Genomic DNA, 27,405 nt, shown 5'->3' on the forward strand with positions numbered 1-27,405 from the left:
TGGTAATCAACTTTACTCTGCACAGCTCTTAGTGCATAGTAATAAGTATAGAGTAAAAGGACCAAACTGATGCTTATTTTGTTGATGGTGAAGTGTCATCATAACTTGGGACTTGGGAACATAATTAACATCTTTGCTGATGACTTCTGAAATAATTCTTTGGTTGCCAGTATGAGAATGCTGATGGAGACCAATACTCCTCTCCTCCCTCTCTCTGCTACTTCATGTCAAATAAACACATCTAACTCTGGAGCTCATTCAGACAACACACGCATGTCAGTTTTGAAAACTAAGGACCCATGAAAATTTCTGTTTTTATTTAGTGGCTGTAATTTTGATGTCACTCACCATGCTCTAAACTAATGGAGCTTTGAATGGGAGGAGTCACATTCCTCTTGTCATTTCTCTGGAGTGGTGAGGATGATGACACCAGAGCTGGCAGGATATTTGACAGTGACCTCTGTAAAAGCAGGGCACACCCATTCCTCCCTGGTGATGTCTTTTGGAGGTATAATTAATAAGAAAACCTTGGGGAAAGGCTGACTTTCTAAATAGTTGTTTTTTTCCCCCTAATTTTAAACTTTGTCAGAATGCATATTTATACTCCTCATATTGTGTGTGTGTGTGTGTGTGTGTGTGTGTGTGTGTGTGTGTGTGTGTCTGGAAGTGCAACAAAGGGGAGATATTATCTGATACATGTGATAAATATGTGCATGTTCAGATGTACTATTTCCTTCAATTCAAAGTTTTTCATAGGCAAATACCAGTGTCTTCTTGACATGCTCTGTGATTAGACTTTAAGCATTCTTTACAACCACAGGGCTTCTTTCTCCTTAATAATTTGGTCTACTTAATGTTTCCCAATTACCTTGTAGTTTTTGCTTTCCAAATCAGTGTTTCACAAAATGATTCATGAAATGCCTACATCAGAATCACCTGTAGTGTTTATTGGTGCTATGGTTGGAATGTGTCCTCCAAAGTTGATGTGTTGGAAACATAATCCCCCATGCAACAGTATTAAGAGGTGGGACTTTAAAGAGGTGATTAGGCCATGAGGGCTCTACCTTCATGAATGTATTAATGCCCATTATCAAAGGGCCTGAGGCTGTGAGTTTGCTCTCTTGCTCTTACTCCTCTTCTGCCATGGGATGACACAGCAAGAAGGCCCTCAACAGATGCCAGCATCTTGAAATTGGACCTCCCAACCTTCAGAACTGTGAGAAATCAATTTTTTCTTTATAAATTACCCAGTCAATGGTATTCTGGACGTGTGTGTGTGTGTGTGTGTGTGTATGTGTGTCAGAGTCTTACTCTGTCGCCCAGGCTGGAGTGCAGTGGTGTGATCTCGGCTCACTGCAACCTCCGCCTCCTGGGTTCAAGCGATTCTCCCACCTCCGCCTCCTGAGTAGCTTGGATTACAGGCGTGTGCCACCACGCTGGGCTAATGGTTTGTATTTTTAGTAGACAGGGTTCACCGTGTTAGTCAGGATGGTCTCGATCTCCTGACCTCGTGATCTGCCCGCCTTGGCCTCCCAAAGTACTGGGATTACAGGCGTGAGCCACTGTGCCCAGCTGGTATTCTGTTATAGCAACACCAAATAGACTAAGATAACTAGAAACACAGATGCCTGTTTTTCATCCCAGACCTGAATCAGAACTTACAGTGATGGGGCCCAGGAATCTGCATTATAACAGTGCATGCTGAAGTTTGAGAAATAGCCATACCATACGATTCTTTTTAAATGGTCTGTCTTCCAGTCCCCCTCTGTCTATTGAACTCCTACTCATGTTCCTTAGGTAAAAGTTTTCACTTTTGTAAACACTCATGGTACTTCCTCCCCCCACCCCCCAATGCCGCCAGTAAGTTTTCAGTTTTCACCTTCTGCTTTATTTTATAAGAGCTTTGTTCTCAAATTGTTTCAATTTCCTGGAGGGTGAAAACCATGTCTAAATCACATTTGTATACTTCCAGCACCTTTGTGCATAGTAAGAACTCAAGAAATGTTTAGTGAATAATGGTTCAACCCTAGCATCAGACTTTTATTATACCTAGGAAACTTTTGGGTGTTAGGGTTTTTTTTTTCCCCATTTAGCTGTGAGATATGCTTAGCCTATTTGTTATATGGTGTTTAGGCTACTGTCTAAGCACGTTTTCATGACCTAATTATTCTCACTGACTTTTGCTTATGCGCACTTTCTCATTTGTTTGATAATCCAATATCCTTGATATAGATGCTATTTGGTTTTCCTTTTTATATATCTTTATGTGACTTGAGTGGGATTTTATCCAAGTATACTTGTGAATCTTCTCTCCTTTGGTTTGAGAAGAGGAGCAGAAATAGTGATCCATTTTCTGCCTTTTTAAGGAATTTTTTTGTTTTGTTTTGTTATTATAATATTTTTATTTGTCCTAGTGTGGCGGTTAATATTAAACATCTCTTGAATATCATTGGCAATTAATGGGCTAACTATGGGCAGATATGTTGGTGAGAAAATGAAAAAAAAATGTAGTCATGGATAAATTGAGTAAAGAAACCATCTCAAAACAGATATATTTAAGTGTAATGTGATAATATATTTCTTGGTTTTTGATTCTTATATTGCTAATTTATTAAAGAATCAAAATGACAAATTTATGCAGCTTATGACTCATTGTTTTCCTGAATTTAGTTAGTGCAGGCTTACTATAGATCTAGCGGCTGCTGTTTTCACGTAATTACCATCTTATGATCTAGAGTGGTTCTCTATGTAATTTACTTACTGGACTCATGGAGCCTTCCACTGCGTACCTCCCTCTCCACCATAGGCAGGAGCTGTGCCTTATTTGTTATTGTATCCATAGGATTAACCCAGCCTAAGGTTTGGCACATAGTAACCAGTAAGTACCTCTTGTTTGAATTACTTTAATTATTATTATTTTTTGTTGTTTGTTTGAATTATTTTAAAAGAGGAATTAAGATAAGTTTTCTCTTTAGGCCTGGGTGTAGTAGTCCCACGTACTGTGGACACTGATGCGTGGGAATTGCTTGAGCCAAGAAGGTCAAGGCTGCAGTGAGCTATGATCACACCACTGCACTCTAGCCTGGGTGACAGTGACACCTCATCACTTTAAAAAATAAATAATAAAGGGTTTTTTTTAATTAAAGAATTTTTCTCTTTAGGGAATACTTTAATTTGCCTTTACAGCAAAATGTCCATGGAAATTATTGTCAACACTGAGAATTCTCTATTTCTTTGATTATTACTTTTGAAAAATTATGAGTTTTAGCTTTGGTAAATTTATTCTGAGTTTCAACATCTGTAGCAGTTCTTTAAAAAATTATAAAATTCTTTCATGACTGTAAATTTTAATTTTTACCTAAGTAAAATATGCGTGTGCTTATTTTTGTTTTCTAGTTATATGAAAAGGTGATATGTTTATTTTACTTGTACCAGGAGGCATTTATGGTGACTAGGATTCAGATAGGATGATTTGTTTATTTTGGCTCAAGTGTTGACAAGCTGGTTGCATGCCACATTAGCATTCGTGCACTGCTAAGCCTCCCAGATGATGGCAGGTGCTCACTGGGAACAAGGCTGGTGGACTTCTTGGCCCTTGGAACAGAAGGGCATACGTAAGTTCATGTGGATTCATTTTAGAAGTCATATAGGGACGACAGGAAAAGCACTGCACCAAGAAACTGAGAATATGTGAGAGTTCAGTTACAGGCCAATAGAGTTTGGGGGTGTGGACAACAGTGTGAAAGCCAAAAGGAGTTGAGTCACGCCTTCTGAAGGGTGGGTGTTCCCAGCAATTCTGAAGCAGGCACAATGAGTCAAATATTTCTCATGCCATTGCCACCACAGATGAGTCCAAAAGGAACATGGGGCAAAAGGTGTTCCTTCCTTTCCTCATCCAGGAAAGACAGCCTCTCTCATGCCTTTTAGAAATTATTTGGCTTCCGTATGTAACTATTATGGCACATGCAGGTTGCCCTATATCATAGTTGGATTGGGACAAGAATATTAACACATGACTGTAGGACAAACTTACCAAGCCAAAGAAGCACCACACGAAAGGAATTGGAATTTGAGGAGTTCATGGAAAAGGAAGTTGCTTACTGGGGGTCTGTGTCTCTCATTCATTCACTTAACTATTTTTTTTTTTTTTTTTTTTTTTTTGAGATGGTGTCTTGCTCTGTCACCCAGGCTGGAGTGCAGTGGCGTGATCTCAGCTCACTGCAAGCTCTGCCTCCCAGGTTCACGCCAGTCTCCTGCCTCAGCCTCCCGAGTAGCTGGGACTACAGGCGCCCGCCACCGTGCCTGGCTGATTTTTTTTTGTATTTTTAATAGAGACGGGGGTTTCACCGTGGTCTCAATCTCCTGACCTCGTGATCTGCCTGCCTCGGCCTCCCAAAGTGCTGGGATTACAGGCGTGAGCCACCGCGCCCGGCCATTCACTTAACTATAGTTTCTAAAGAGCAAGTATATTCAATACACATTTTTAAAAGTACTTTGATACACTTCCCAAGATTATTTCTTCTAAAGATAAAAAAGAAAAGTTACTCTGTCAAACTTTAATGGTCTCAAAACCACAAGGTGTGCTCTTAAGAACAACAACATGTGCTTGGTTTTATAAATTCTTTTGGAAAAAAGTGAAGAGAAACATAAAGTAAGTGTAACTCATTTTACCCAAGCTTTTCTATTTTATTGGAAAAGCATTAAGCTTTCTCTTTTTGTTCTCCCTTCCCCTAGTATATAAAATTTATTTAAATTGAATGGATAAGGTTGATTTTATCTATTTATGTATTTATTTATTTTTGAGAGAGCAAGACCACATCTCAAAAAAAAAAAAGAAAAAAAGAAAGGATGACTTATTTAATAAATGTTGGTAACATAGCTAGGTACCAGAAAGAAAATAGTTGGCCCTCCATCTAACATTTCTTGTAAAACATGTCAGGTGGAATTAGGATCCAAATGTAAAAAATAAAATATATATACATGTTAGAAGGAAACATTAAGAGAACATCTGTACCACTTTGGGTGGAGTGAGAGGACCTTCTCAAGCAAAATTAAAAACAGAGATCCCATAAAGGAAGAGATTGCCAAATATGAGCAAATAAAAATTAAAAATTAGTGTGTGGCAAAAGTCACCATGAACAGAGTGGGAAACACCAGACAGCAGGCTGGGAGGGCGTGTTTGTAGCATTTGACAGTACACGGCAGGTGGTATTCAGGGAATGCCTGCAAACTAAGTGGCAGGTGAATAGTCCATTAGAAAAGTGGGCAAAGGATATGAATGTGTATCTCAAAGAAGATTTGCAATTACCGTTTTCTTCTTTGCAAAAAGCAGCTCAACTTTACTGCAAAATAAAAATTGAAATGACCTATGTAATTTTTGCCCATTAGATTGGCAACAGTTGAAAAGATGCTAACATTAAATGCTAGCATGGGGAAAGGGACCCTCTCTTACATGACTGAATGGGAGTATGAATTTCTGTAACTTTTTTTTGTAGTTTTGTAGTACATATTTAAACTGTACATACTCTTGGGGCCATCAGTTATACTTTTAGAAGTATAGATTCACAGTCCCTTATTAAAACTCTTGAGGACAATTGTGTTTTCAGATTAAATGAAGATAACATGGTGCATATACTGTACATTATGTAACACCTCCAGCAGGGTTTGAGAGAGCACCCCATAAGTAGACACATTCATATTTCTAGAGAGATCAAATGAATACTCACATCAGTTCAGATCAGCTTTTGCCACCACATGAGTCAATTAAAAATCTTTGAATTTTCAGAGTCTCTTGGATTTCAGAATTAAGGATAAGGCCTATTAGGCACCAATAAGTACTGTAAAGTAAAATCATTAATACACAACCAGATACATCAGTGGATGTTTCTTGCAGAATTGTAACAGCAGAAAAACTGAGAGTACTCCTAATGTCAATCAGTGGAGGAATGGAATACATTATGGTTCATTTGTACTGTGTGTATTATGCAGCTGTCAAAAAGATTGAGTTAGGTTTTTATGTACTGACTCAGTAAGATGATTTGTTTGTATTGGGTGAGTAAACAATTTGCAGAAAAAATATATGTGGTATAATCTGATTCAAAAAAATGTGGAGGGGGCTATCTCCTATTTATGCAGCTGTAAGGAGGAAAAGCTTTGGAAGGATATAAACCAAACTATTGACACTGCTTATCTCAGGAGGGTAGGATTTGAAATGAAGTGGGAGAGACTGTTAACTTTTTCTTTATGTGCTTCTATAGTTTGACTCACTTTGTTAAAATGAGCATTATTGTTTTGGTAATCAAATAAAATCTTTCTCTTAAAAGAAAATACAGTGAGTCTTACAGAGCACTGACAGCCTTGCAACTCCCCATTAAGGCAGAGCCACTCAAAGCCATTAGGGATCCTGCTTTTCATAAGTGATGCAAAGTAGGGGGCAGGCCCAGAGCGACGCTTACAAGTCCAGCCGTTGAGCAGCTCCTTCATTACTTAATACTGAAGCCTAATAATTTCCAAAGTGGGCTAGCATGTGCCCCACAGAGGAAAAAACAAGTTAAACACGGGCTGTTACTGTGAAACGGAAATTTATTTACCTAGGGAGTCTTTTTAATTGACCCACTTGTGGTGAATAATACTGATTTCTCTCTATTAGAATCATTGACTAAAACAGTATGGTTTTCTCTTCCTGGGTGTTACTTGTGACACCCATTTTGAGCACATTTAGAATAGGCTTAAAAGTACAACTGCTTCCATCATACTGTTATTTTAGTCAAGTTTTCAAGTGTATATGTCCCTAGTTCCTGGAAGAAAAATTACTCAAGACTTAGATATATCTAAAGCTAATTAATATTATGTCTCCAAATAGTCATCATTCTGTTTATTTGGTTTTATTTCCTAAATATGTACAAGCATATATAGCCATTCCCTGTAACTCACATGCAAAAATAGCTTTGTACCTACATTTTTGAGTATAGATTGAATAAATGTTAAGAAAATGAAAAAGATTAAGCACATCTTATGACAAAACAAGCCCAGAAGGAGGAAGTATGTGAGGATTGGTAACATTTGTGTATATTTGTTTCTTTCTTTCAACTTTGACACTGTAAAACATTGGCTTTTTTGTTTTCTTTCCTGCCCTTGGATAAAAATGGCTCCACTTCATTTTCTAATGAGCATTGACTCCCAACTAGTTTTTTAGAGGCCAGACTCAAATAAGCTTGTTGAACCGTGGTTTACTTGTTTTAAAAACCTTTATATTGGCCGGGCGTGGTGGCTTATGCCTGTAATCCCAGCACTTTGGGAGGCTGAGGTGGGTGGATCACAAGGTCAGAAGTTCGAGACCAGCCTGGCCAATATGGTGAAACCCTGTCTCTACTAAAAATACAAAAATTAGCTGGGTGTGGTGGCATGCACCTGTAGTCCCAGCTACTCGGGAGGCTGAGGCAGAAGAATCGCTTGAACCTGGGAGGCGGAGGTTGCTGTGAGCTGAGATAGCACCACTGGACTCCAGCATGGGTGACAGAGTGAGACTCCATCTCAAAAACAAAACAAAACAAAACAAAAACTTTATATTTACCTAATAAAGGTAGGGAAGTTGGATGCATGAATTTAGTGCATTTAAACTTTTCTGATTAAGAAACTAAACACTCTTCCCTTTTATAAATAATTTGCTTAAGGGAGTAGCTTGGAATATTACACCTCAAAATTTAGTAACTGGGGAAAAATTCCATTTAAAGCCAAGTGTAGACAGTGATACATTTACATGGTCTACTGTTGTCTAGATTACAGGGGAAACTAAGAAAATACAGGGATGGAACTGATTGCTCTATTCTCTCAATAGCAGTTTGAAGTTGTGTGCTGTTCTGTCTCTGCCGTTTATTAGTCATGGCTGTGAAGCTGGAGAAAGGAAGGAAAAGGTAGGAACACTAGTAGATCACACCCCTAGATAGTTTAGCACATTTTGTGTATAAATGTACGGTGTCATTATTACCATACTTTCATTTTATAATGTAAATATAGTAGGAGGTGCAAATTAAAGCAGTGTTAGTAATTTAATAGTGATAGTATCAGCTTGATTCTACCATCTCTTCCCTGTCCTCACTTTGACCTTCTGCCACTTGAGGGCCCCACCCTTGGCAAACAGTCATGCACATTGTTTGTTTGTTTGTTTGTTTAATTTATTTATTTTAGAGACAGGGTCTTGCTCTGTGGCCCAGGCTGGAGCACAGTGGCACGATCACAGCTCATTATTGCCTCAAGCTCCTGAGCTCAAGTGATCCAACCGAGTAGCTAGGACTACAGGTGCACACCACCACACCCAACTAATTAAAATTTTTTTTTAGTAGAGATGGGATCTTGCTATGTTGCCCACTCTGGTCTTGAGCTCCTGGCCTCAAGTGGTCCTCCTGCCTCAGCTTCCCAAAGTGCTGGGGTTACAGGTGTGAGTCATGGCACCAGCCTTTGCACTTTGTTATAGGGCACTTAGGATACCTAGTTTGAAGGAGACTTCAGGTTTGTTTGCAAACATACTACAATTACAGTTTTCTGTCTCTGTAGATTATCAAGTATATTTAGTTGATGGTGCTTTTCTGTGACACTTGGTATCAGTAACTAAAAGCGTGCCTTTGGAGTAAGTCAGACCTGAGTAATGCTCATTGCTGTTTGCTAAATATAATACTGTGACTGAAATAACTTCATTTTAATAATTAAGATTACTCTTGATTATGTGCTGCATAAATGTTAACTTCCTTTCTGTAGTGTGAACTCTGTATTGTAGGACAAATGAACATGAGTTACATTTCTTTCTTTAAAACATACTGCTTGTCCTGGAAAATGAAGTCAGTCTTTTCAGGTTGTTGAGTAGTTTGGGAGCACTGAGCTGTGCTTGAATTGGTTTGAAGGTAAATATAGTGTTCAGAATATTCACTGTCCTCCATTACTCATACTGCTACTCTTGGTAGGGGAAAATGAGAATGAAAAGATAGTGCTTTCCTGAGGCTATTCTTTGACCTGTGGCTTAGAATTATGAGTGATAGATATTTATTTATATTAAACTCTTTAATAAGGTTTAATAAAAGAGGAGGAGGAGAGATGAAAAGTAGTAATGACGTCGAAAGGCAGTAGATTCATAATTGCATGCAGTAGTCATACAGTTTCTCTGGGCCTGTTTTTTTTTTTTATCTATGAGCTTGGAAAATTAAAGAAAATGACTTCAAAGTCCCCTTCTAGTCTCATTTTTTGGTAACACATGAGAAAAAAGAAAGATATATCCACTGCTTTAGTCTGTTTGGGCTGCTATATCAATTTACCTTAGAGTGGATAATTTATAAACAACAGAAATTTATTTCAGTTCTAGAGGCTGTGAAGTCCAGGATCAAGGCACCAGCAGGTTTGGTGTCTGGTGAGGACTCATTCTGTGCTTCAAGGATGCAGCTTTCCTCCTTTCGTCCTCACGTGGCTGAAGGGGCAAGGCAGCTCCCTTCAATTTATTTTACAGGGACACTAATCCCAATTGTAAGGACAGACCCTCATGACCTAATTACCTCCTAAAGACCGTACCTCTTATCACATTGGGGATTAAGTTTCAACATGGGAATTTTGTTTTTTGTTTTTATTTTTATTTTATTTTTTCTTTTTTTAGATAGAGTCTCACTGTATTGCCTAGGCTGGAGTGCTGTGGCATAGTCACAGCTCACTGCAGCCTCAACCTTCTGGGTTCAAGCTGTCCTCCCACCTCAACCTCCCAAGTAGGTGGGACCACAGGCACATACCACCCTGCCTGGCTAATTTTATTTTACTTTTTGTAGAGATGGGATCTCCCTGTGTTGCCCAGGCTAGTCTTGGACTCCTGGGCTCAAACAGTCCTCCCTCCTTTGTTTGCCTCCCCAAATGCTGGGATTACAGGCATGATGTTTTTTAAAAGCCACAGGTTTCTTGTCATTTTAAAGCATCAAGTAGAATTGTCCCTGGCTATGATTATAAACTGACCACTGTAGTTAGTACAATCATCATTAAAATATTTTTTAGTAATCTTAAAATCTGTGATGCTGTGATTCTCTTCCACTTATCTATGTTGAACAGCTATGAAGAAATATCTGTAGCCTCATTGAATGCAACGATAGCACTGAAATATTAGTTTAGAATTATTTAAAATATTTCACAAAATATGTGTGTGTGTGTGTGTGTGTATGTGTGTGTGTGTATGTTTTTTTTTTTTTTCTTTTTAAAACCAGTCAGTTTTATCTTGGAATCTGGGTCTGTGTGCATTTCATCATTTATCTGGCTTACCTGGCCAAGTGTGGTCACTCACACCTGTAATCCCAGTACTTTGGGAGGCTGAGGCAGGTAGACTGCTTGAGCTCAGGCCCTTGAGGCCAGCCTGGGCAACATGGAGAAATCCTGTCTTTACCAAAAATACAAAAATTAGCTGGACGTGGTGGTGCACACCTGTGGTCCCAGCTACTTGCGAGGCTGAGGTGGGATTGCTGGAGCCTGGGAAGTCAAGACTGCAGTGAGCCGTTATCACACCACTGCACTCTAACCTGGCAGACACAGTGGACCCTGTCTCAAAATAATGAATGAATGAATTAATAAAAATATCTGGCTTACCTATTATGGCAAAGCTGAAAGTCTTATATTTTATTACAGAGACAGAGATTTCTAGACTTTTCCTCCATACCAGGGTGCTGTCACCTGGCTGTCTCCTTTGCATTCTTTTTAAATGAAGGTAAAGTGAAGAAAGGTCATCCATTCACCCTTTTGATCTCTTATCTCTCATAACTTAAACATTGCTTCCAAGTATGTGTTTCACTCATTCCAAATACTCGAGGGAAGTGAATTCTCTGTGGACCTCCCCTCTATCTTTCTCTGAAACAGTATTTGGATCTGCAAATGTCCTATAATCTGACTGCTTTCCACATCTAGAAAGGAAAAGTGGAACTCTGAGAAGGCTAAGGGTTAGTTACCACAACAGATGTGTTTTAATGTTGGTTGATACGTTCAGATCAAGAACTTAAGTTCTCAGAAACAATCCATGCTTTATTTGATAAGTATCTGCTGAATACCATGTCCTTCTCTGGGAAGAGTTTGGGGGATTGGCTGCACAGGGAGGAATGCAAAGGGGGTGGGGAATGTAGTGAGAAGGAGCGAGACTTTGAGGATACTTTTAAGTCAGAATCAGCTCTTAAAATTTATAGGTCTAGGGTACGAGTATAAATGGAGAGCCACATACCATATATCTGAATATTTAAGTTATAACCAAGCTAAGAAACTGTTAAGTAAAATATGTTATCTCCCTCTACCTTGTCAAATATAAAATTAATGTCCTGGAAACACAGATTCCAATTTAGAATCCTCAGACTCCCTGGGATTCTGCACTGAATATGATAACATGGGCAGAGCTGGGCCAGGGACCCCACCTCTTCTCTTCCTTCCTCCAGCTCCATTCCTCACCGTACCAGGGGTGTGGACACTGCAGCCCATATGTCCAAGCTCTGCCCATGCTAGGGCACATGGGTGCACACACTGGTGGGAGGATGAACCCAGGGAAGAACCCACACAAGCTCTGGAGGCAAGGTTGGTGTGCAGGGTAAGGAATTCCAGTCTCCTGCTTACTCTTAGTATGGAGAAGGCACTTCTCCAATGGGAATATAATATGAGCCACATGTAATTTCAATAATATATTCTTATTTAAGCCAATATATCAGTTGTTATCAGTTCTAAAAAGTTAATGAGATAGTTTATATTCTTTTTTGTACTCAGTCTTTGAAATCTACTCTATATTTTGTATTTCAAGAACATTTCCATTAGGACTAGTCCCATTTCAGGTGCCCAATGCTACCTGGCACTTGTGGTATTATACTGGACCTTGCAGCTCTAGGGAAAGGGTGCCCCCGACTCCTTGTTCTGTAGGGGGCACTTGGCACCTAGGACTGAGGGCAGTTCTCTTTACATAAAGCTAGTAGTGTTTTCTCATTTAGCTGATGCAGAGAATGGTTGTATCTCTTTCTCTTTATAATTAGAGGTAGGGGTCATTATCACTTTCACAATGTTCGTATATACATAAAATGAATGGGAGATACTTGTTAAGAGGTTTTTTTTCTCTCTTCCATTTTATTTATTTATTTATTTATTTATTTATTTATTTATTTATTTGTTTTGAGATGGAGTCTTGCTTTGTCACCCAGGCTGGAGTGCAGTGGCATGATCTCGGCTCACTGTAACCTCTGTCTCCCTGGTTCAAGTGATTCTCCTGCCTCAGCCTGCCGAGTAGCTGGACTACAGGCACCCGCCACCATGCTCAGCTAATTTTTATATTTTTAGTAGAGATGGGGTCTCACCATTTTGGCCAGGCTGGTCTCGAAATCTTGACCTCAGGTGATCCACCCGCCTCAGCCTCCCAAAGTGCTGGGATTACAGGCGTGAGCCACTCCGCCAAGCCTTCTTTTCCATTTAAAACTTGTTAACTGCATTTTCCTCATTCAGCGTATTGCTGCTTTCCTTTATCCTCAGGAGTGATATCATCCTAGTAAATTTGTTTGCACAAATGAATTAAACACCACCCCCCCCGCCACATTATTGACCTATACTTTTCCAAAAGCCAATGCTTTCATTTCTCATCTTGAGTAATTACTAGCTCTGCAGCCTTTCTGTTCCCCACTTTTGAAAAGTTCACATGCTCTATTATGTTGGATAATGTCTAGTGGATTTTTTTTCTTCCTAGAGGAACTTTTTTTTAAGTTAATTTAATTGGATGCAAATTTTAAAACTGGCCCATTCTCTCAAATGGGGAAAAATATCTAGAAAGTGGAATGCTGTTTTTGTTTGTACTAGAGCAGCAGTTTCATCTGTGATGCCTAGGATAAACATTTTATATCAGATAGAGTTGCCAGATTTAGGTTAGGGGATAGGGGAGGAAGCACCAGTTAAATTTGAATTTCATATAAACATTGAATAACTTTTTTCAGTGTAAGTGTGCCCCATAATGCAGTGTTTGGGACATACTATTAAAAATATTTATTGTTTATCTGAAATTTAAATTTAACTGGATGTACTGTGTTTCATATGGCAATCTTATTTCAGGACTCCTTTGCTCTCTAAAATATTGAGGACCTTAAGCAACATTTATTTATGTCAATTATATATATCGATATTTGCTGAATTATAAATTTAAACTAAGAAATATAGGCTGGGTGCAGTGGCTCACGCCTGTAATCCCAACAGTTTGGGAGGCCAAGGCGGGCGGATCACCTGAGGTCAGGAGTTTGAGACCAGCCTGGCCAACATAGTGAAACCCTGTCCCTACTAAAAATACAAAAATCAGCCAAATGTGGTTCTTGGCACCTGTAATCCCAGCTACTTGGGAGGCTGAGGCAGGAGAATTGCAACCCAGGAGGTGGAGGTTGCAGTGAGCCGAGATCACGCCACTGCACTCCAGCCTAGATGACAGAGCTAGACTCCGTCACAAAAAAAGAAAAGAAATATTTTAGGGTAGGCACGATGACTCATGCCTTTAGTTCTAACACTTTGGGAGGCCAAGACAGGCAGATTGCTTGAGCCCAGGAGTTCAGGACCAGCCTGGGCAAAATGGCAAAACTTCGTCTCTACAAAAAAAAAAAAAAAAATTAGCTGGGTTTGGTGGTGCGTGCATGTAGTCCCAGCTACTCAGGAGGCTGAGGTGGGAGGATCATCTGAGCCCAGGAGGTTGAGGCTGCAGTGACTCATGATCCCACCACTGCATTCCAGCCTTGTCGATAGAGACCCTTTCTCAAAAAAAAAAAGAAAGAAAGAAAGAAAGAAATATTTTAATGTATATTAATTCATTTAGACAGTAATAAACCATATTAACATAAATGATGTTTTTAGTAACTTTTTAAATGAAAGAAGTTTTTCAAAACAAAAATAGTAAGAAAAATGTCATTGTTTTCTTTTCATTTTCTTTCTTTCTTTTTTTTTTTTTACGGAGTTTTGCTCCTGTCACCCAGGCTGGAATGCAATGGCACGATCTAGGCTCACTGCAACCTCCGCCTCCCTGGTTCAAGCGATTCTCCTGCCTCAGCCTCCTGAGTAGCTGGGACTACAGGTGCACACCACCACGCCCAGCTAATTTTTGTATTTTTAGTAGAGACAGGGTTTCACCATGTTGGCCAGGCTGGTCTCGAACTCCTGACTTCAGGTGATCCACCTGCCTCAGCCTCCCAAAGTGCTGGGATTACAGGCGTGAGTCACCACACCCGGCCAGAGTGTCGTTGTTTTCTATTTGGTGAATCTTTTAATATCTGGCTGGATTCTCATATCTCTTTCTGTATTCCATCAGGTATGCTATTACAAAAGCAGGTACTGTCTGGAAGTCTCCACTGAAATATGAGAGTGACAGTTAGGTGTGCGGAAGAAAGTGGCACAAAGCAAGTAACATGTTAGTATTGTTATAAAAACAGTTTGACCAGCCAGGCGCGGTGGCTCACGCCTGTAATCCCAGCACTTTGAGAGGCTGAGGCGGGCGGATCACGAGGCCAGGAGATTGAGACCATCCTGGCCAACATGGTGAAACCCCGTCTCTAATAAAAATACAAAAAATTAGCCAGGCATGGTGGCGGGTGCTTGTAGTCCCAGCTACTTGGGAGGCTGAGGCAGGAGAACAGCGTGAACCCAGGAGGCGGAGCTTGCAGTGAGCCGAGATCGCACCACTGCACTCCAGCCTGGGCGACAGCAAGACTCCATCTCAAAAAAAAAAAAAAAAAAAAAAAGTTTGACCACGTGGATCTTCTGAAAGGGTCTCGGGTACCTCCTCTGGGGTCCCCCAAGCATGCTTTTAGAATCACTGGACTAGGAATAAGAGACTCTGTAATTCTAGCTTGTGTTTTGCAGTGATTATAAATAATCAGAATAGTGGATAGGCTTTTTTTTTTTTTTTTTGAGACAGAGTCTCGCTCTGTCGCCCAGGCTGGAGTGCAGAGGCGTGATCTCGGTTCACTGCAACCTCTGTCTCCCGGGTTCAAGCAATTCTTGTGCCTCAGCCTCCAGCATAGCTGGGACTACAGGTGCCCGCCAACATGGCTGGCTAATTTTTTTTGTATTTTTAGTAGAGACAAAGTTTCATCATGTTGGCCAGGCTGGTCTTGAACTCCTGACCTCAGGTGATCTGCCCACCTCGGCCTCCCAAAGTGCTGGGATTACAGGTATGAGCCACTGCACCTGGCTGAGGATAAGCATTCTTTAAGAAGGCCTAATGGCCCTAATATAAAACAGTTTAAAAACGATTATCCAGATTTAGGAATAATTCTTCCCTAAGTGATTTTTTTTTAATTTAAAATACAATTAAGTCTATTATACTCAGCCATCCAAGTAAACAGGTATTATTTAAAAATCAAGGTAACACTCAACCTGTCAAATAGGTACATGGTCAGCTTTCCGTTTAGAATCAACTTTTATTTAACTATTTAGAATACAGCTTAACATATACTGATTGGGTTGAATTGTGTTTATTTTTAGAGTGTGTGTGTCTCTTCTAGGCAGAGTGCATACTGTCTAGTATTAGATGTGGGCGGTTTTTAAAGGAGTTAGCATAACGCAGTCACTAATATGATTCTTATCTCATTTAGAGATGGTGTAGAGGTCGTTGGTAGGCCAAATGTAAGAGTGCACAGAGAAGTAAAAAATTAAAGATAGCTTCTTTAATTGCTTAAGTTGCTTGGGCAACTGTGAAAATGAAAGGGCTATTAACAAAAATAGAGGAAAAAGAAGTGCCAGTTTGGAATAAAGATGGTAAGTTCAGTTTGGGGCTGGAAATGTGGGGAAGCTCAGGAGAGGAGCCAGCATGTGATAGGACTGAGATAATTGCTCACATAGGAGTCAAAACATTTCCAAGGAAAACAGTGTAGAGAGAGCATGAAACTGCTAAAAAACCTATCTATGAAGATTACTTCAATTTGGGTTGGGGAAGAAAAGATGAAGAAAAGGAAGGTAATACATGAGAAGAGGGCTTAAGAGAGCTAAGAAGAAGGGTGTGTGGTCAGCAGCATCAATCAAGTACTGTATTGAGATCGACGAATGATAATTGGTTCTTTTTTGAGATAGAGTGTCACTCTGTCGCCCAGGCTACATTCCAGGAGTGCAATCTCAGCTCACTGCAACCTCCACCTCCCAGGTTCAAGTGATTCTTGTGCCTCAGCCTCCTGAGTAGCTGGGATTACAGGGGTGCACCACCAGGCCCGGCTAATTTTTTGTGTTTTTGGTAGAGACGGGGTTTCACCATGTTGGCCAGGCTGGTCCCAAACTTCTGGCCTGAAGTGATCCACTCATCTCGGCTTCCCAAAGTGCTAGGATTACAGGCCTCAGCCACCAGGCCCAGCTGATAATTGGTTCTTAAATTTGGAACTGCGAAGTCCTGGTTACCTTAGAGAGAGTATTGTTTTGATAAGTTTTTATTATTTCAGTTTTGGGTTTGAGAAACATGAAACAGGAGTTTTTGACTTGTCTGGAACAGCACCGACTCCAGAAGGGCTAACGCCAGCTCTGCCTGGTCCCTTTCCTCCTTCACTGGGGCCATTTACACTGTGTTAATTAAGCTAATTGAGATACTGCTAGAAAGCTTACTCCAGCAGAATTCACTTCCTGAAATATTCAACCTTATTTTAGAGGGAAAAGTTTGTTTTTAGATAGAATGTTTACATTTTAGATAAAACACTGGCCTTAGAGTCAGCAGATGTGCATTCCAATGCCGCTGCTCCTTAACCTCTCTGGGGCCCCCATTTCCTCTTTAGTTGAATTTGGGAGTTGGGCTAGATTATCTCTTAGGCTATGCTAAAATTATGATGTTAATGACATTTGCCTCTTTTTTCCCTTTTGTTTTGCTTTATTGTAATAGGTTCACCAAGTTGAAGAGTCTTAACCTTTCCAATAATCATTTAGGGGACTTCCCACTGGCAGTCTGCAGTATTCCAACCCTGGCAGAGCTGAACGTGTCCTGCAATGCCCTGCGATCAGTCCCGGCAGCTGTTGGAGTGATGCACAAGTGTGTACTTCAAACCCCACTGGCGGGTATATCCAGAAGCCCCAGGGAAGCTGCACTGGGGGTGTGGCACATGAGATTAGTTAACTTGTTATGTTGGTCATGTAAGTCTTGGCCCCAAATCAAGAGATCAGGGACTATGTAGTCCGTATGGAGTTCATGTGTTGGATTTGTACTCCTTACAGTCTTGTAAAAAAATTAAATATTCTTGTTTAGAACTGAAGATCCCTACAGATGAGTATGTCTAAACATGGAATGTGGGTTATGTTCTCATTTTTCTGAGTTATATTGAATTTTAAGACTTAGAAATTAATTTTAAGAAATAACAAGGAAAGCCCAAAGGATATCTGAATCAATTCATATCACAGTTAGCTCACATTGCTCCCATTTAAGCCTATTCAAATTGGGAAAACTAGTCATAATTTTCATTTTCAATAAAAGATTAAGATGCTTATCTCTGATTATTTCTCTTTGGTCCATTATTGCCTCAGGCCCTGCCCTTAGGCATTTTGCGAAGAGTAATACATTTTCTGGTAATACGGTCTACACTTATGGAACTTGTATGTTGATAATAAAGATGTAAAATTTATACGTTCTCTTTGTAATTCTTATGTTTTCTCTAATAGCTTACAGACATTTTTGTTGGATGGAAACTTTCTCCAATCCCTTCCTGCTGAGTTGGAGAACATGAAGCAGCTTAGTTATCTGGGTCTTTCTTTCAATGAATTTACTGACATTCCCGAAGTATTGGAGAAATTGACTGCTGTGGATAAACTTTGTATGTCTGGAAACTGTATGGAGACCCTTAGGCTACAGGCTTTAAGAAAAATGCCTCACATTAAACATGTGGATCTAAGGTAACCATTTTTGAGAAATAGATCTCATTTGAGTGGTTGGCTTATATTGCAGGGGTGGGGAGTAGGTTATTAACCAAGGCAAACAAGCTGGGTAATTGAATGTGGGCCCGTTTTTCTATTTCTGCCTAGAGGGAAGAATTATGATTAATAGTAGGGTTTGCTATTACTGGAAACTTTCTCACTGATGTATGTCTTGAAGGTCTTTGTTTTGCAAATTGGAACCCAGTTGAGTGAGAGAGCTGTTTTTTGTTTTTTGTTGTTGTTGTTGGTTTTTGGTTTTTTTGTTGTTCTTTTTTTTTTTTTGAGTCGAAGTCTCGCTCTGTCGCCCAGGCTGGAGTGCGGTGGCCTGATGTCGGCTTACTGCAAGCTCCGCCTGCCAGGTTCATGCCATTCTCCTGTCTCAGCCTCCCTAGTAGCTGGGACTACAGGCACCCGCCACCAGTCTGTTGTACCCAAGATGAGATTTTTTTTTCTTTTTTATTCTGTTTACACATTCTAGTAATCTAGTGAGCATTTGGAAATAAGCAGATTGCTGGGTCAAGGCCAGTTTTTAAATCTTACAACCTGGAATAAAAAAAGAGAAGGAGCCAAAAAAACATCCTCTTAGGGCCATTGGAAAAGGCCATATGCTGTGCTTGCGTGTTGACAAATCCCAGCTCTTTGCTGGAACTCATCCTTGTGTTCAGTGGCTTTAGGATATTATTCTTAATTCATTTTCCATAGGTTTATTTTATTTTTTTAAAGGACAGAAATTCACTATAGAGAAACTCTAGCTTTTTCCTGTACTCTAGACTTATATTAATACTCCTTTTTTCTTTTTTTTTTTTTTTGAGATGGAGTCTCGCTCTGTCGCCCAGGCTAGAGTGCAATGGCGTGATCTTGGCTCACCACAACCTCCGCCTCCTGGGTTTAAGCAGTTCTCCTGCCTCAGCTTCCCGAGTAGCTGGGATTACAGGCGTGTGCCACCATGCCCAGCTAATTTTTTGTATTTTTTTTTAGTAGAGATGGGGTTTCACCATGCTGGCCAGGCTGGTCTCGAACTCCTGACCTCGTGAACCACCCACCTCAGCCTTCCAAAGTGCTGGGATTACAGGTGTGAGCCATCGCACCCATCCTATATTAGTACTTTTCTAAACAAGTGCATCATCTCAGCACTTTGCTGGCTTTGTAATGGAAAGTAGATGGTTTTTGTTGTTTGTTTTTAAAGGAGTTAGACATAGCCTAACAAACTGGAAATTGACATTTCCATCTATTTTTCTCCCTTTTGAAGCTAAATATGTCTTTGTTATTTTGGTTCCTAGTACCCATTACTACTTATTTTCTGATAGTTCATCCACAGCAACTTCAGTCAGTTAGCTCACTAGTTCTTATGGCTAGAGATTCCGCCAGTTTTCCCCTGTGCCTTGCTTCATCACAGAGGTGTTGATTCCCATTTTTGTCCAGCATTCTAAGATTTCTCAATGGATTCTAGATGCCGGATTTCAATATTTTCTGCACTTCACTCTATCAAGCAGTATTTTATAGACAGAGATAGTTTTGGTGGTTCATCCTGGTCCTGAGCAGTTGGGAGTCATGTGCTTGCATTCTCATCTCTGGTGCTCCCATTCAGTGTGCAACTCTTACTCGTTGTGTGACTCCCGTCCATTACTGTTTTTCCACCTCAACCTTTAATTCCATGCTACTCATCCGCCTGTTCATGCATCCTCTCTCCTTCATTAAATATTCATTGTAGTTGTTATGTGCATAACAGTTGTTCTGAGTTTTGTTTCTTATGTTCTTTTCGGTATGGTGTAGATAGTTTCACAGTTCCTTGGATGTCAGTTCCTAGTTCTTTGGAAGTCAGTGCTTAAGGGAATTTTTTTCCCTCTTGAAGTGAATTAAGGTAAAGTCAATGTGCTTATTCCTCTCCCAGCTGTAGTGGTGTCACTTGTGTTTCAGAATATATTGTGAAGGTTAAAACCTCCTGGAATTATAGCTAAAAATAGATATTCTGGCTAGTTAAGAAAGGCCGGATGCTGAGATTCCAAAAATCATGGAGAACTATAATACAGAGAGAATTGAGTTCTTTCTCGCTATTTCTCATATTAGGGTGTGCCCATTTACTTATAGCATTGCAGTTAATTATAGTCTCTATGTCCTTTGCCCTCAAGGTTGAACGTAATTAGGAAGCTGATAGCAGATGAAGTGGACTTTCTACAGCATGTTACTCAGCTTGACCTACGAGACAATAAGCTTGGTGATCTAGATGCTATGATTTTCAACAACATTGAAGTTTTACACTGTGAAAGGAATCAACTGGTCACATTAGACATCTGTGGCTATTTCCTAAAAGCGCTCTATGCCTCTTCTAATGGTATGTATCATAGGCCACATCAAAGTTGCTCTTTCGGTTCCAGGAATTTACCCAGCATCATTATTTCTGCCTCTGATTATTCTTTGCTCAAGTAGTTAGTAAAATAGCTCAAATTTTGCTAAAATAAAAGTCACAAAAGAAAAATGCTGACTTACTGTTTAAAGGACTCAAAAAGGAAAATTTTATTGTCCCTAATTTTTTTCTCGTATTGTGATTTGGATAAGTTACTCCCACTTTTGATTTGATTTTTCTGCTTAAAGGAAGAGAGAAAAGTGAACTATTTCTTGGGCTACATTACCAAGATCTAGAGATCTTTACTACCTTATTACTAAATCTGGAACCTTTATTTAATACTGGAGAATGAAAGGAAGTTTTATTTTGACTCCATTCAGGATCTCCAGTTTCATGTTTGACTAACAAAGAACTCACCTTAATATAAACCAGAATGTTAGCTGGGCGTGGTGGTGTATGCCTGTAGTCCCAGCTACTTGGGAATGGGAAGCTGAGGCAGGAGGATTGCTGGAGCCCAGGAGGTGGAGGCTGCGGTGGTCTGAGATCACACTACTGCACTCCAGCCTGGTTGACAGAGCAAGACTCTGTCCCAAAAAAAAAAAAGACAAGATAATTTAAAAAAGATAAACTAGAATGATATATGCACAAGAAGGACACCATAAAGCTAGAGTCTTAATCATTTAATAATATTTCTTTCTAAGAACCTGAAAATCAGGGCAGTTCCAAAAAAGAAAAGGTAATATGGGCATATGTTTGCTAAGATGAAGGTTTCCATTCCCTACGGTCAGTAAACTGAATGAAAACGAGTGTTCACTACTGCAAGTTGAACATATGTTTATCACGCACTTGTTTTATGCATAGTGCAGCTCATGAGCTCTGAAAGATGAAAGATTTTTCAAATGTGATTACTGTTATCTCAGAAAAACAAGCCAAGCCTCAAATAGGTATATTTTCTAGTGTAATCAGTTTGGCTGAGCACTGAAGGGTTATAGGATTTAGATAACCAGTGGGAATGAAGTAGGAAGAAAGAATCTGAATGTGGCTTGTTCGGCAGTTGGGAGAAAATAGGGAATTCTGAACCCATAGAAGTAATTAGGGGATGCATGCTTTTGTCAGATGGTCAAGCATTGCCCTTAGCTTAGTAAGTGATAGAGAACCAGTAGAAACTCTAAAGTGGAGGAGACTTGATGGAAGTGATGCTTTAAGGCAGTTAATGTGAAAATAGTGTGTACAGAATGCATTTATAGAAGAAGGTTGAGGGTAATCCACTACTCCACTAATCCAAGTTATTGTGATGGGCTTCATGTGGGTTAATGGGAACTTGTAGTCAAGATTACATATGTTGATTTGAGACTTACCTGCTCAGAGGTGATACCCGAAACGAGGGAAGTAAGGTAACTGGAAGAGAGGAGAGTGCTAGTACCAAAGGTCAACTTACAAGCCCCTCACACTTAGCTGCAGCCAGACTGGGCAACCAGATAGGAGCTGCACCTGTGAATTACTTGGTAATTGTTTAGAGAAGCAGAAGGACATTTACAAACTACTCTTGTCCAAGAAACACAGTGACAGGGGACAGTGGTGTCATATTTCATAAAGTGTTCAGGAAGTGTTTCAGATTTAAGTAAAATAAGTCATTTGTGACCCACTGGAGTGCTGTTTCAGTAAGGTGATGAGGGCAAAAGACAAGAAGCATTACTTGGTTTTATGGAAGGACCCTTGGGTTTTAAAAGGATGGTACTCGTGGTTAATCTTTCAGATGTGATACAGCCTGCATAACAATAAGAGCAACAGTAAATGGATAGCAAAGAGGTAGGAAATTAGAATGCATGATGTATTTCAATCTCTGAAGAAGATCTTGTGATTAAAAGTTCTTTTTTACTTTTCCTGCACTTTCAAAGTTAAACAAATGATGTATTGTACTTCCTAAACTAAACAAACAATAGAGAATAAAGCACAGTAATGACGTTCCACATACAAAAAGAGTCTCTGTGTCATTTGTATAGTAATGTCTTTGTGGGTTTTTTTTTTTTCTTCCTAGAACTTGTTCAACTTGATGTTTACCCAGTTCCAAATTATCTGTCCTACATGGATGTTTCAAGGTAAGAAGTCAAGTCTTAGAGCCCTCTAGAGTCTACTAGAAAATTATTTAGTAATTCTGTCTGAGCTTATGCACAAGTACTTTTTAATATTTTGAAGGTAAATGCTAAAAAATTAATGATTTTTACTTTATTCTCTAAAATTATATATATCTATTGATTAAAATACATTTGTAGTTCAAACCAGAGCATCAAAGTGTCTGTGCACACCAATTTGAGCACCACATTTGGACTTGAAAGGTGAGTAAGTTGAGGGCCGTATGGCTTAAAGCTCTAATAACTCTTTTCATTATATGAATCATATTTTTGTGTCTTTCCCTGAAGTAATGTTAATTTTATTTTTTATTTTCAAAATTTTTTTTCAAACTCTGCCAAGTCTTAGGATGATTTAGTTTTTTAAGTGCTTTATTTCTTTGGATTTCTTACCCCCCTTGTTTAGACATATATCTCTTCGCTAAAAATTCTTAGGAAATAATGACAAAACCTATCAAAATAGAAATTCTCTACAACCTGCTTGGTTTTCTTAGCTCCTTTTTGAATATGCTAACTATTTTACCTTTTATGGTAATTTGCTTCTGCAGTGTATTATATTTATTGCGGTTCCCACAAATATTATAGTAGACTTTTTCTTGAAGGCACAAAGGCTTGACAGTGTCTACAGTATGTATTTATACCACGTAAACTTAAAAATTTTTAACAATGAATTTTAAAATTGCAACTCATTTGGAAGGTAATTCCAAAGGAGATACACAAAAATGTTCTAAACATAGGGAGTTTGTGGCCCACTCAAGGTGACAACTGTTAACTCATTTCAGGGCTTAAATTCTGGTGTGTTTATTAACAGTCACCATGCTTTTTAATCACAACTATTGTATGATTTGTCTTGTACAGAATTTTGCCTTTTATCTTGAGATTACACAGGCTTAACTATTTTAATAATATATTCAATCATAATTATGCAAGATGTGTCAGTATTTAGCTATTAGGAAAATATTACAGTTAAATTTTTATTATAAATATATAATTATAAAATCATAAAACTCTTTGAGTAGTGCTTCATGCATTTCCTACTACCTATCAGATAATTTTGTTTAATTAACTTAAATCAGACATTACCTAATTAGTTTTCTTTCCCCACCCACTCCTCCCACCCCCCAGCAACCCCAAATGTTATTTTCACATTTTGAATAAGAGCGGTATAGGAAGAGTATAGGAATGGGATTTGCGTACATGGATGCATATAAATATCTTGAACAGTTCTTTTCTTTTTTTGTTTTTTTGAGATGGAGTCTCGCTCTGTTGCCTAGGCTGGAGTGCAGTGGCACAATCTTGGCTCACTGCAACCTCTACTTCCTGGGTTCAAATGATTCTCCTGCTCCAGCCTCCTGAGCAGCTGGGATTACAGGCACACACCACCATGCCTGGCTAATTTTCTTGTATTTCTGTAGAGATGGGGTTTCACCATGTTGGCCAGGCTGGTCTGGAACTCCTGACCTCAAGTGATCCACCCGCCTTGGCCTCCCAAAGGGCTGGGATTATAGGCATGAACCACCATGCCCGGCCCAGATGTATTTTCAAGAATTAGTCATAGAGTTAAACTACTTTTTAAAAACAGTGTAATCAGCAAATGGTAGCCATTGAAACCCCTAAGTGAGACTGAATTGGAAACTCTTGTGTCATGCTTGTCTCTGAATTCTGCCTCTTAAATGATAATTCATCTTCCTGTGGCCACTCTCATGCCCAGAATCTTCACTATAACACACTACCTCATCCACCTCCCATGCTGTCACCTATCACAGTGTTTACTAGGTCAGGTTCCTCCATGCAAAGTTCTAAGTTATTTTATCACTTACAGAAGTTTTAATTTTTGTATGTTGGGGTTGTTTTTACTAAAGAATACTTTCAATCCCCCTATCCTGTTGAGATGTTTTAGATATTAACAATTAAAAAAAAATGAGCATGTCAATGTTTAGGGCTTCAAATCCAGAACTGTATGTGCTTATACAGACACTAAGCAGAAAATAATTCCTTCTATTTCTGTATTTTGATTGAGGAGTAGATATAATTGCAAAATTAAAGAACATAAATAGTGCATAATTCCACCACCCTAACATCAAAATTATTTTTCCTTTTGCTGTAATATCTTATAATTCTTACCCCAAGCATCATGTTTTCACAGAATTACTCATCTGTGTATAAAGAATTGTCATAATGTACATACTGTTTGAAATTCTTTGTGCCTGATCATTTTATGTATTTTAAAAAGAAAGTAAAAAGCTAACCAGTGTGACTAGGGACACATTCAAATAGAGTAGTTTATCTAAGTAATGATCAATTCATTTAATAGTTAAAGACACCATAGTTTAGTTCTCTCTCTCTCTCTTTTTTTTTTGTTTTTGAGACAGAGTTTCGCTCTTGTTGCCCAGTCTGGAGTGCAATGGTGTGATCTTGGCTCACGGCAACCTCCGCCTCCCGGGTTCAAATGATTCTTGTGCCTCAGCCTCCTGAGTAGCTGGGATTATAGCCATGTGCCACCACACCCGGCTAATTTTTGTATTTTTTTAGTAGAGACAGGGTTTCACCATGTTAGTCAGGCTTGTGTCAAACTCCTGACCTCCGGTGATCTGCAGCCTGGGCCTCCCAAAGTGCCGGGATTACAGGCATGAGCTACCACGCCTGGCCTAGTTCTCTTTTTTATAGTAACTGTAATTACCATCTAGTGCCCAAGTAAATGTTTTTAAATAATTAATTCTGAGTCTTAACTGTCAGTGAACTTTTCACTGCCACCATTTTAAAACTGTTTCTCTCCCTTCCCATTTATCCATGGCTGTGTTTTCATGATGACAGCTGGAGTTGGGAAATATTTTAATATTAAGTGTAAAAATACAAATTTGAAAATAAAACTATGTTATGCCATTGACTTTGTGTGTTTTTATGTTCAATATAACACATATTCTCCCTGAACTTGGCATAGGTCTATAGACCCTTTAGGAAAGTAAATTTGGAGCTAGACTGTTTTTTTAGACTTTAGAGATGATACAGACTATGTAACTATGTCCTTCCTTCTTTTTAAAAAATTTAATTTAACCTAAAGATAGGGTCTCATGCTGTCACCCAGGTTGGAGTGCAGTGATGAGATCATAGCTCACTTGTAAACCTCGAACTCCTCTACTCCAGCAGTCCTCCCACTGTACCCTTTTGAGTAGCTGGGACTATAGGTGCATGCCACCATGAGCAACTAATTTTTTATGTTTTGTAGAAATGGAGTCTCGCTATGTTGCCCAGGCTGATCTCGAACTCTTGGGCACAAGTGATCCTCCCATAGGCGTGAGCCACTGTGCTCTGCCTCTTCTTTACTTTTTCTTTATTTCTTCTCCCTATCACAATTCATCTTGCTTCTAGAGAAAAGCGAATCCACACATTCTTTCGATTTATGCCCTCGGTACTTTGGTATTTTATTTGAGGTTTTATTTATTCTTTGTAATCAATTTGAGTTTAGAACCACATTTGAGGACAAATTCAACCAATTACTTTTATGTTCTTGCATTTAGGAACCGCTTAGAAAATGTGCCTGAGTGGGTATGTGAAAGCCGAAAGCTAGAAGTTTTGGATATTGGCCATAATCAAATATGTGAACTTCCTGCCCGGTGAGTATTACAGATCAAATGAGAGGATCTCACAATAGATGAGCAATTTTAAAAATTGCTGATTCGGTGTTTAACTTGGTATCATAAGCCTAAAAGAGTTTGCTTTAAAAACCAATATGGTGTCTTTTACCCCATGTGGTGTCTTCAAGTTACACACTTGCTTCATGCAGTGCAGTGAGGAGTAGAGTGAGGCTTTGACTGTCAGCCAGACTTTTCAAAACCATGCAGGCGGTGGTGCTTGGTGGAAATTTTTAAGTAAGCCAAAAACAATCTTTGAAGCAAACAATATGATTGGCCCACTTCTGGAATCTTAAGTCTTTCAGAATCTTCCACCTCTGTTCATTGACTTAACATGTCTACTTTAACCATAAATACCTTTTGTTCTCCCTAGACTTTAACTTTGAGAGGGGGAAAAGATGGTTAGGTCATGAAACCTAGAAAGAGCAAACTAGATTCTCTTTTTCTTGTTGTGAAATTTGGGAGTAGAAGGTTCAAGAACTTCTCTTTCCTTCTCTCTCTTAAATATGTTCTTATTTTTATTTTATAATTTTCACTTTAATGGCAGGATTTGCAAAACAGCCACGCGATGACTTCTATTGTCTGTAAATATAGACAGATATTTTCAAGTTGACTAATCATGGTCCAAAATATTAGTGGACTTTAGTGACTAGCCATGCAGTTAGTAACCAAGAGTCTATCCAGTGCTGTCCTGTAGAACTTTCTGTGATGATTGAAGTGCTCTGCATCTGTGCTGGCCAGTATGGTATCCACTGGCCGTCTGTGGCTATTGAGCACTTGCAATGTGGCTAATGTGACTGAGGAACTGAATTTTGTGTATCCATTAATTCCAATGAACAAATTCTTACAGTTACCTGTGGCTGCCTCAACCCAGGTCTTATTATTTCCACCATTCTCAGCCAGTCACTGAACAGAGGAAGTCAGTTATTTTTAGCTATGTGTAGTCAAAAACATCAGTGAAAATATTATAGAAGTATGTCACCATTTTGGAGTAAACTTTTACTTTAGTGCACAATCTTTAAAGGTATGTGATCACCATTCCTGTTTCCTTACCCAGAAGATATACTTGCTTGGTAAGCCTAGTAAACATGTTAGAGTTGAGCTGTCCAGTATGGTAGCCCTCAGCCAGCCATTAGCCAAGTGACTGTTGAGCACCTGAAATGTGACTAGTCCTAATTGAGAAGTGCTGTAAGGGTACAATATACATGGAATGTAAAATATTAATAATAGTGTACATTAATTACATGTTAATATTTGGGGTATATTCTGGGTTAAATGAAATAATACTCTGAGAATTCATTTACTTGTTCTTTTATTCTTTGTTTTAATGTGGCTACTAGATAATTTAAAATTACATGTGGCTTATATTTGATAACACTGTGTTAGAATGTAGCTCTTATTAAAGAAATCTGAGTTA

The 27,405-nt window shown here is 39.1% G+C and overlaps 1 protein-coding gene across 2 annotated transcripts in view; it reads left to right on the forward strand.

The window, feature by feature from the left end:
- Nucleotides 1–27,405, forward strand: part of PHLPP1 (PH domain and leucine rich repeat protein phosphatase 1) — a 253,822-nt gene that overhangs the window by 162,735 nt on the left and 63,682 nt on the right. For both annotated transcript variants that reach the window (XM_523952.7, XM_016933837.4), the window contains exons 5-9: nucleotides 16,862–17,008; nucleotides 17,632–17,862; nucleotides 20,013–20,215; nucleotides 22,266–22,326; nucleotides 25,875–25,970. In XM_523952.7, coding sequence (XP_523952.5) covers nucleotides 16,862–17,008; nucleotides 17,632–17,862; nucleotides 20,013–20,215; nucleotides 22,266–22,326; nucleotides 25,875–25,970 — 738 coding nt within the window. The remainder of the gene's footprint in view (nucleotides 1–16,861; nucleotides 17,009–17,631; nucleotides 17,863–20,012; nucleotides 20,216–22,265; nucleotides 22,327–25,874; nucleotides 25,971–27,405) is intronic.

This window comes from Pan troglodytes, chromosome 17, assembly GCF_028858775.2.
Source record: "Pan troglodytes isolate AG18354 chromosome 17, NHGRI_mPanTro3-v2.0_pri, whole genome shotgun sequence".
Classification (NCBI taxonomy): domain Eukaryota; kingdom Metazoa; phylum Chordata; class Mammalia; order Primates; family Hominidae; genus Pan; species Pan troglodytes.